The sequence below is a fragment of the Abrus precatorius genome, unplaced genomic scaffold (assembly GCF_003935025.1).
Source record: "Abrus precatorius isolate BTA unplaced genomic scaffold, Abrus_2018 Scaffold3, whole genome shotgun sequence".
Lineage (NCBI taxonomy): Eukaryota > Viridiplantae > Streptophyta > Magnoliopsida > Fabales > Fabaceae > Abrus > Abrus precatorius.
In genome coordinates this window covers 15,308,038-15,318,847 of record NW_020874373.1, presented here as the reverse complement: position 1 = coordinate 15,318,847, position 10,810 = coordinate 15,308,038, and the positions used below count along the sequence as shown (strand labels likewise).

At 26.5% G+C, this 10,810-nt stretch overlaps 1 protein-coding gene across 1 annotated transcript; it reads right to left on the bottom strand.

Moving 5' to 3' along the window:
- Positions 1-9,215: 9,215 nt before the first annotated feature.
- On the bottom strand, positions 9,216-10,591 carry LOC113863371 (GATA transcription factor 5-like). Its single transcript, XM_027496928.1, has 2 exons — positions 10,406-10,591; positions 9,216-10,107 (listed from the first exon to the last, which is right to left on the bottom strand). The coding sequence occupies exons 1-2, from the start codon at positions 10,517-10,519 to the stop codon at positions 9,415-9,417; spliced, it is 807 nt and encodes a 268-aa protein (XP_027352729.1). The 5' UTR covers positions 10,520-10,591; the 3' UTR covers positions 9,216-9,414.
- Between the last annotated feature and the right edge of the window lie 219 nt (positions 10,592-10,810).

The following is a 10,810-nucleotide window of genomic DNA, read 5'->3' as shown; positions in this document are numbered from 1 at the left end:
TTGCACCCAGACACCGCACCTAAACACTCTGAGACGCTGAAACCCTGCACCGCGCCAGACACCAGCTACAAGGAGACCCACGGTGGCCGTTGTTTGCCGTTGTGAGGAGTCGTACGTTTACTTTCCAGCACCTTTACATTCCTGCATTTACCTTTCTGCATTTTAATTTCAGTGCTTGTTGCTTGTATCTTTGTACACTGTTTGTTTCTGGTTTACTACATTTTTGTAAAAGCATCTACGTTTGATTCAATTCTGTACATTTATTATTCACTATTCTTGCTTAATACTCTTTTACGCCGTTAATCTGAGCATCACGTTAACAACACACTTAAAAGAACCCAAAGAGGACCTAAATCTAGTCCCCAGATTGATCTTTGGATTATTTGTTTACAACTGTCATTTTTCACCGTAAACAATATTAAAAGGGAATGATAATAAAAATTTTATTATGTAAATAAGATTATTACACTTTTATTATTTTTTATTCATATATAATTTATTAATATATTATATTTTGCTATTTTTACTAATAATAAGATATTTATATTAAAAATTAAATAAAAATTTAAAGTAATATTCGCTTTCAATCTTGTACTACAATTAACTCAATTATATATAAATATAAAGTTAAAGTAAATTATAAGATAAATTTTTATAATTTTAATTAATATGATACGTTTATTTTTAAAGGATCAATCATCTATTTTTTACATGAAAGAATTTTTTTTAGACAAGACTTTATAACAAGTTGAGAAATATATATACATTTAATTATGTTTTTACTTTTTATAAATTATTATTCTTTGAAATTAGTATTTATCGTCGATTGTTCTCTATTAATTGATGAACTAGGTAACAAAACTTTATCTTATCATTTACATGTCATTTAATTATTTTAAATATTTAATTATTTAAAATTAATATTTACAAAATATCCTTAAATTTAGTTTTTTCCCCTTTTTCCTTTCTTTTTGCACCATCTAAATTTATAATTCACTTTGGGCTATACCAGAAATTTTAGGATTCATTATTCGTTATGAAAAAATATAAGAAATTCTTTGTTTTGTGGCAGTGTAGAGGTTAAAGGGATCAACATTGCACTGGTGCATTAATTCAATTGTCATATCCACTAATAAAGTTCCATCCTGCACGTGCTTTTACTTCTTAACTCTTAAATTTGATCTTTATTTCAAATTTGACCCACCAAACCAATTGCTATATCTATAAATAAAATTTATCTTTTTCTCACCTCAACTTTAATAACTCATGTTACTGATTATTCCTCGCAACCCTAACAAAAAAAAATTGAATCTTCTTTTTTATGTGGGTTAAGATTCAAAACTATTCACATTGAAACCACTTTAAACTTGTTTTGTGCTCAAAGTTTTAGTCTTTGAGTGTGCTTAGTTGCATTGTTATTTTTTTATTTTGAGTGGGTAGACATGTGGGTAAGTTGAAAATTTTAGAAGATTGTCTTCAAGGTTGAATAAGATATTTAGAAACTTTTTAGATTAATTACTATTTTTTAAATAATTTCAATATTTTTATGAAATTTTTTGTAAAGATTAAAATTTAAAAAATAATGATGACGTGATAATAATGAGCTAGATTTTTATAATTTAACTCATTCATCACTTAACAAAAGAGAGTTAACATAGACTAATTTCAAACACTTTGAAAATGTTAAGAATTAAATTTTAACAAATTATTGTAAGGACTAATTCCAAAAGGTAATAATTTTATAGAGATAAAAAACATAATTAATCATATATATATATATATATATATATATATGTGTGTGTGTGTGTGTGTATATATATATACTTTACGACGAGTATAATCATGGTAGTTAAAATCTGGAGTTAATCATAAATCATAAGATTTTACGATTTTGGTGAACCAAACAATATAGATTGTACTAGAAATCAAAGTAAAGTAAAATTACAATGAAATCGTGATTTAGATTGTAAAATCAGTGAAATCCTAATTTTCTTTCGATTTTGCATGTCGAATCTGGATCTTGACTCAAATTTTTTATAACCTAAGATTAACCCAGCTTTATATTTAAGCGTGAACAAAGTCATGCGTTTCTAAATCCTTCTTTTCTTCTTCCCTAAATCTCCTTTGAGCGACTTGGTGTACACTATTAGCTAAATCCTTTTTTTTCTTCTTCATGATCTCTCTGGTTTTGTCTACCCCAATCCTACTTGTTAATTATTTTCTTCTCTTCTTACTATATTCTTTTCATGGAACCTTAAACTGACAAGGCAACAACAACTTGTTAGTTTTTTTCTTCTTGCTTTTTTTTTTTTCATCCTATCTGGAAATGGCTGGTGGTCAAAGCTCAGGCATTCTTAGGTTACTCCCAACTGTAATCGACAGCTCCACCGCTATAGGCTCTTCAAGCATGCCTCATAGGTTGGTTCCCCAGAATGCTCGTGGAAACAAGGGTGATGTGTGATAGAAATATGTATTTTCAGTTCAAGGAACTGTGAAGGTTCAGTGCAAATTATACCAAAAGGTACTAAATTGAGGTATTTATCGCTTAAAGCATCATTTGGCTAAAACAAATCAAAATGTTGAACCTTACAAATGTTCTTAAGGATGTAAATAAGCAGATGGTAAAGATTATTACTTCCTTGATGACAACTAAAAAATATAACTCCTTGGAAATTGGTGAAAAGAGAAAAGTCACTGGAGGTGTTGAAATTGAGAGTATTAGGATTGGACAATTTTGCAAGAAAAGTGTTATTGATCCACAAGCCATGATAAATAGCATATTCAATAAGGGTATAAGGGAGGATGCATGTCAAGCAATTGCAATATTTTACTACAACAATGCCATAACTTTTCAACGTGGCAACAAGTGAAGAATTTCCTGCCATTTCTAAATTAATTGCACGACATGATGTAGGATTTAAGCCACCCTCTTATTATAAGATTAGAATGAAGTACTTGAAGTAAAAAGTAAAATTGACAATGGACTTTATTGAAGAACATAAGGTTGTTTAGAAGAATTTTGACTACACAATAATCACAAATACATGGACAGGCAAAAGGAGGAGAACCATTCTAAACTTCTTAGCAAATATCCCCAAAGGTAAAATATTTTTGAAGTCAATTGATGCTTCCTACATCACTAAAACAATTGATAAAATATTTAAGATGCTTGATGAAGTTATAGAAAAGGTTGATGAGGAAAACGTAGTACAAATTATGACTGATAATGCAACAAATTGTAAAGTTGTTGGGGAAAAGGGAGAATTTATATGGAATATCATTGACAATAAATTGAATAAACAACTTCATAGGCCTTTGCATACTACTAACTATTTTCTCAACCCTCAATTACATTATAGTCCTAGATTTAAAGTTGATCTTGAAGTTAAATAAGATTGTACAATTGTATGGCAATGATGATGCCTGATATTGAAGAACAGATTAAAATTGATATTCAAATTAATTATTTCAAGAAACAACAAATGTTTTTTGATAGCCCCTTAGCTAGAGCAACACTTCAAAAGAAGACCCCAACTGATTGGTGGGAGTCATATGGAGATGAACATCAATAGCTTCAAAAGTCTATCATTTGTTTATAAAGTTTAACATGTAGTTTCTTTAAATGTGAATATAATTGGAGTCCATTTAAGATGGTAAGATTTTTAGTAAAGTTATTTCAATTATCTACAAGCCTACAAATTACTTGCAATAATTATACTTAAATGTGTTTAGGTCCATACCAAGAAGAGAAATTGACAAAAGACAATGACTGGTGTTGTCTTTGTCATAGCTAATTCAAAATTGGTAAAAAAAAAAGAAGCAACTTAAAAGAGCTCGTGAGCTAGACCTTGATGATGAGTGAATTGTAGAAAATGATGTTAGGAATGTTAAAGGGTTAAATATGGAAGGGGTGGACTTGGATGTACACAATTTGGACTTGGATGACGATGAATACTTGACCCAAAACTAAGCTACATAAAATGTTGTTGAGAATGATGTTGACATTCTGAATTTAGATGATGAAGTTGATGGAGATGAAGATGAATACCATATGGTGGATCCTTATTATTTTAATGTGATACAATTATTATATTAGACATCTTAAAATATTACTAGTTAGTAATTCTTGTTTAATTTTAGTGTTTATGACTTGTAATTTATAAAAAATATAGTGATTTGGCTATTTTGGGCTATTAACTTGTTACGTTATGGATTATGCTCAATAGTCTTCTTATGGAATATGGATTATTCAAATACTTTTAATAATTTATTATTTTTAAATTTCAACTATTTTATATACAGAATATGAACTTATATGCATGTATATATGATATTTGTAAAATCTTACAATTCAATTTATGATTTTACAATTTACAATTTTTACTTTTTTTTAACAATTTGAAGTAGATTCATAAATTTAACTACCTTAGATATAATAAAAAAAAAAATTGTAAATTAGTAAGAAGAGGTATTACACATGACACTCTTCAGTAGTCCAAAACTTTTCAAGTATGAGAAACTCAAAAAATAAAGTTAAGAGAGTTTTAAGAGTTCTAACCATTTCTTTTTTTTATAACTCTAAAACAAGGATTAATTTTAAATAAATTCTCTCATCCCCCTCTATTTTCTTCTAAAAGTGACACCCAAAACCTTATGTTGAATTTGAATGAGATAATTAAAAATTTTAAAGAATTTAAATTTTAAAAAAATAAATTATATCATTTAAATTGTTATTATTTTAAAATATTTTATTTGAATAGAATAATTGAATTTCCTTCATTTCAAATATTTTTAGTTTATACAGAGCAATTAAATTAAGACATTTAAAAATAAAATTATTACTATATTTAACAAAATTAATTGAAAATATAAAATTTAAATTATTAATTTAACCATAACTAAATAAAAATATAAATAGAACACACAATAAATGAAAAAGATTTAAATTCTCACTCTTTTATTAGAAGTTAATATTTTTTTATTTTAATTTATTAAAAATTTCCACTAAAATTCTTAAACTTTTAAATTCTTTAAAATTTATTATTCAAACGACAAATTTTAATCTATAAAATTATAAATTCTTTTAAAAATAATTACTCACTTAAAACATCTCATTTAACTACACTCTTATTCATCATTTGAATTACTTGATTGACATCTCAAGTGCAAAATTAATATAAAGTTTAGTTTAGGAATTTGCATACATAAAATTATCCAGTGCGCAATTATATGAATTCATTCCATTTGTTTTCACTCTTTATAATTCGATGGACATTGTATAAAATAATGTTTCTTTTAAATTGGCACAATTCCATTTGAACAATTTTTTTTTTATGATGACTCTCTCTAGAACATTCTCAATATAAGTTTTATAAATAAGTCTAATAATTCTTGTAATTTATTATAGAATATTTCAAGTCCTATAACAGAACATGTTTCTCACATATCTTCTATTTTTTAAAATTCTTATTTAAATATTCTTTTGTCTCACATAACATGTCTAAATTATTAATTGCAAGTAAAATATTATAGTTTCACCCTGATAATGTGTACATCCATCTTTAGAGATTTTTTTTTTAATTTAAGAGGTATGTAATAATTTCATTGCCGCATATTTCAATCCATATATTATTATTATTATTATCAGGTTTATATAAAGGAATGAAAAAAAAAAAAAATTGCTGCAAAAACTTTTTAAAAATCTTTTAACTATCTGTATTAACAACATTTACTATAGCAATAATTTGATTTGGTCCCAGTGCTAAAAAACGTCATGTATCCTCCAAAATGTTATTATTGTTGATTATTGAAATTTGAAAGTAGAAAAAGCAATTTTCTTTGATCTATCTGCCTTTATCATAAATAAATAAATTAAATTTAGCTTTTTCCATATTATCAAGTAACATGATATAATTATATTAAAAAAATTAAAACATAATTTTGTTCAACAAAAATCTATCATAATCAATTATAAATTTATTATTTAAATTTAATAAAAAAATACATTTTTCTCTCTTCAACGTTATCCTATTATATTACTTAACAGTTAATACCGTAAATGTGAATCCAAATCCAACAAAATCAACATTGACCATGATGACAATGTTTGACTGTCACTGCTGTGTTGCCTCCTTTCCACTTTACACACGGACTAAAGTTAACACATCAAAATTTGAAAATTAAAAAAGATCAAACAATGTCTTGAGGGCCAACATTATCCTAGGACCTAGCATCTTTTCTTCTCTGATTCTTATTATTCATTGAAAAACCCTTAAACATAATTAACATGTTGATTTTTTTTTATTTTTAAATCTTGTCAATTATATTATTATTTGAAGAATTAAAGAAAAATTGTCAAAAATTATATTAAAAATCTCATAAAATGCATATTAATAGTATTTTTAGTAAAAGTTTTACTTTTAATTTTTTAAATAGCTCCAACAACATTATTTACTATTTAGTCTAATTCCGCAGATAATATTTAATTATTTTTTTCTTAAAAATTATTTTTGATTTCTATTTTGCCCCTTTGTTAATAATTTGTTAACTTGTTTTGATATTTGGTTACATAACATTTGAGTTAATTCATATAATTTGAGTCAAATATGAGATGAATGAGATGTGTTGTTAAAAAATCACAATTTTTATATGTTTAATAAAAAAATTTGTTTTAAAATTATAAATTTTGAAAGTGAATTTTTAAAATAAAAAAATGAAAATATAATATTATATCATCATTCATATTAATTTTATGTCGTATTTTACAAGTCAAATTAAAAATTACATACATAGATAGTACAAAATATTATCAATTTATTAACAACTGATTTTTTTAATTTCAATTTCATATAAAAAATTAAACTATTTTATTTTTTATAATTAAATTTTTTATATTTCATTCATCAATTTTTATTTTTTAAATAAATATAATATTTTCAAAAAATATTATAAAAATTTCTTACAGTATTGGGTATTACATTGATGCATATTTTCTTTTTATTTAACATATATAATAATAATTTTATAATTTATTAAAAATTATCATATTTGATTTTTCTGAAAATTTGAAAAAATTTTAAAAATTATTAAAATAAATAATTTGAAAAGGTTATACTATATAACATAAATAAAAAATTTGATAAAATATAAATGAATGAATAGAATAAAAAATTACCTCATAAAAAATATAAGAAACTACCATGACATTGTAGTGATTTTTTAATTAAATAAAATATCATCAAAATAAATTATTTATATGATAATGAGTATTGTATTAATGAATTATATTTAAAAAAATTATAGTTTATTAAAATTGTCGTATTTTTTTAGTTTTTCCAAAATTTTTAAAAATAAGTTGAATATAAAAGATGAAATAACATATAAATAAAATAAATAATAATTTAAAAAATTAAAAATATATAAAAAATACCATGTGATATTAAAATAAAAACAGTTTAATTATTATATCATAAGACTTGATAACAACTTAAAACAAAGCACTTACTTCATGAAACTTATTTCATAATTAATTTTCTTGATATTAATTAATCACTTAAAGAAAAAAATTGTTAATAACAGTTTTCAACACACTTTTTATTATTACATTAATTTATTCCTTAAAAAGTTTATTTATCTGTCTAACATATCAAATTTTGTTAAAAGTATCGTTAAATTTTTAAATATAAACTAATAATAAAAATATTAAAATATCTATTTAAATAATCTTAACATTCATATTTGATATGCTATATATAATATCCTTCCTCAAGATGTGACCGGTAAGAATGTAGAGTAGGCTAAAAATAAAATATAAACTAATAGTAAAAATATATTAAAAAGTTTCTATAATTAATACTCATATATAAAAGTTTTCATATTTTAAAATTTTATATTTTAATCTTAATATAAATACTTCGTTGTGTTCTAACCTTTAACGATATAATATTATTAAAAATACATATAAGATGACTCAATAACAATAACTTAATTAATATTATTTTTTACTAATGATGTTATAATGATAAAAAGTAAAATATAATAAATATTCATATATATAAATTAAACATAAATTTTTTATTGAAAATTAATATAAAAATATTTTAATGAGAAATTTTAAATAATTTAATGTAATATTTTTCTTAATATCATTAATTTTATTTTTTCATTTTTATATAATTTTAAAAGTTATTTAACTATATAATATGAAAATGGGATCTGTCTCATCGATTTTTTGTGGGACTCGTTTCTCTAATTTCTTTCTTTTAAACTAAATGACAAAGTTACTAAAAAAATCACTCCTTTCAAATGTACGAATATATCCTTAGCAATGAAATTTGACATTATTCTAAAATAGTAGGATATGGCACTTCCCCAACCCAACCAATAATACTGTAACAATTCTACAGTCAAATTATGATGTGACACTACTAACTAATATTAGGTGCTAAAACTAAAGTGAAAGAAAGAGCAAGATTCTTATAAGTTTTCATCAAACCAACTTGTAGAATTTTGCTATAAAAAATTACTGAAGAAACACTATGTTTTTATAATTGTCATCTTATCTGAATTTTCAATTTGGTGTTTCTTCTCTAAAGAGGGTCGAATATAAAATGGAGATGGACGCAAGCAAGACAAGAATCTCATAAAAAACCAGGTTCCCAAATATGCCCTTTTCAAAATAGAATAAAATCAAACAAATATAGAAGAATAAAATAGTGAAATTTGAAAAATTCTCATCTTGCAAATTGTTTACCTTGTCTAAGGAATTTGAAAGTCACGTGCATGGACATATCGTAATGGATTATCTTATCTTCTGTGTGGTAGTGCATGCCAACTGCCAGTATAAATAAATTAAGAACACACCCACATGCTTATACTGACAGAATACGATACCAAGTGGAACAAAATTCATGTCTTAGTTAGTTTAAAGAAATATTCAAAGGTAAAAAATGACTACAGGAAAATGAGAAAAAAGGGGAAAGTCAAGGTAGCGTCATAATTTAGGCATAGCCTTCAACACTGACAATGACATAATTACCCTTGCTGGTTCTATAGTCTATATGTACTCATTTCCCTTCAGCTTCTATCTTATCTTAAGATGGAAATGGAAAAGTAACTTGCTACCAATTAACAAAATATATAGGAGTTAACATCAAAATGTTAATCTCTACTTGTACATTCTCTTTGGAGTAAAGAATAAATACTACCTAACCTACTATTTATGAAAGTGCAATGCATATAGCTCCAAAGAAGGGGAAGAAGGACAAAATGAAGCTGGAAGATCAAGTGATATAAATGTGCCTATAATCAATCATAGCACTAATAATTAATAATTCCCCTTAATAGTATCTCTGTTTGCAAATAGTTTGTTCCTAAAATTTGAAGTTTAATTTACATGAAAATATATGGTAACCACTACTGCTCACTAGAAATGGAAGACATAACAGCCATCCTCATCTCCATGACTTTCTTGTGGGAATTGGAATGCAAATAGCTCACAAAAGTAGGACTCTTGGCAGGTCTATACTCTGGTAGCAACCTACCAGACTTGTACCTCACTCCACATGCATTGCAGAGTGTCTTTGGACCCAATGGTCCTGCCCTCCATTGCGGGGTCCTTTGAGCCAAGCAATGGGTGCACCTTCTTGGCATTGGATTTTGACCATTGCTAATCTCAAACTCAGAGTCATCAAAACTTTCCTTGCTCCTAGTCCCTTTTTCCACCACTTCATCTTCTTTTGTTGTCACCTCTTGCTCATCCTTTTCTTTAGGCACAATAAGTTCACTATCAGCCAACCAATAAGCCTGTTTGAGAAGCGGAGGGTCAGAACTCAAGGCTTCATTTTGTGGGTTCAAATGGTGTGACCAGAGGCTTAAAGGGTCTTTGGTTCTTGGGGCTGAAAGCCTTTTCCTTTTGCTTCTGGCCTTACCGGGCACCACAAAATTTTGCAACGAAGACTCGTTTTGTTGAGGTCTCTTCAATGTGCCTAAAGGTTTTGAGCTTGTGCTTGTTGTCTGAACACTAGCAGGTACCAAGACACAACTTGGAGGGCTGGAAAAACAGTCTTCAACAAAAACTGAAAGCCATTCCAACCCAACATCCACTTCCTACACATATGTTTAGTTAAAAGCACAAAATTTAGCTTAGAACAACAAAACAAAAACGAGCATAAACACTTCATGTACTCCAGTATACACAGCATAAGGTTTATAACACTAAAGCTACAAATTTGGTGAAGATATAGTAATAGCCAAACCAAACAAATCACTTTCTCAAACCAAGAAAGAAAACCTTACCATAAAACTTGCAAAGAACTAAGGGGGCAAGGGAAATTAAGCTAGAATAGTATCAAAACCATAAAATAAGGTAAAAATGAACAAGGCAACATTGAAGTAACACACTGACCGTATTCTGAGCTGAGAAGAGGTCATCAAGGCTGCTTGAGCAAGAAGGGGCAAGGACTTGCTCTTGCTGGCACTCACTGGAAACTGATACATTTTGGCACACATCCATGTTCATAAGGTTGAAACTTGATGCGTATAATTTTGAACCCACCAAGAGAAGGAAGAAAGAGAAAGAAAGCCAGCCAAAATTGGTGTTCCAAGTTAGAACTCAACCCTTGTCTCAGTGCACCTTTATTAATATGACCCTTGGTTTTTTGTCGGCAGATAAAAAGGTTAAAAGTAAAAAAGAAAACAAATCAAATTTATCAAACAGTGAGAAAGCTAACATCACTATCTCATGCAGACATACACCAATCACTATTTCTTATCTTACAGTAACCATATTTACCCCATAACATCATTTCTT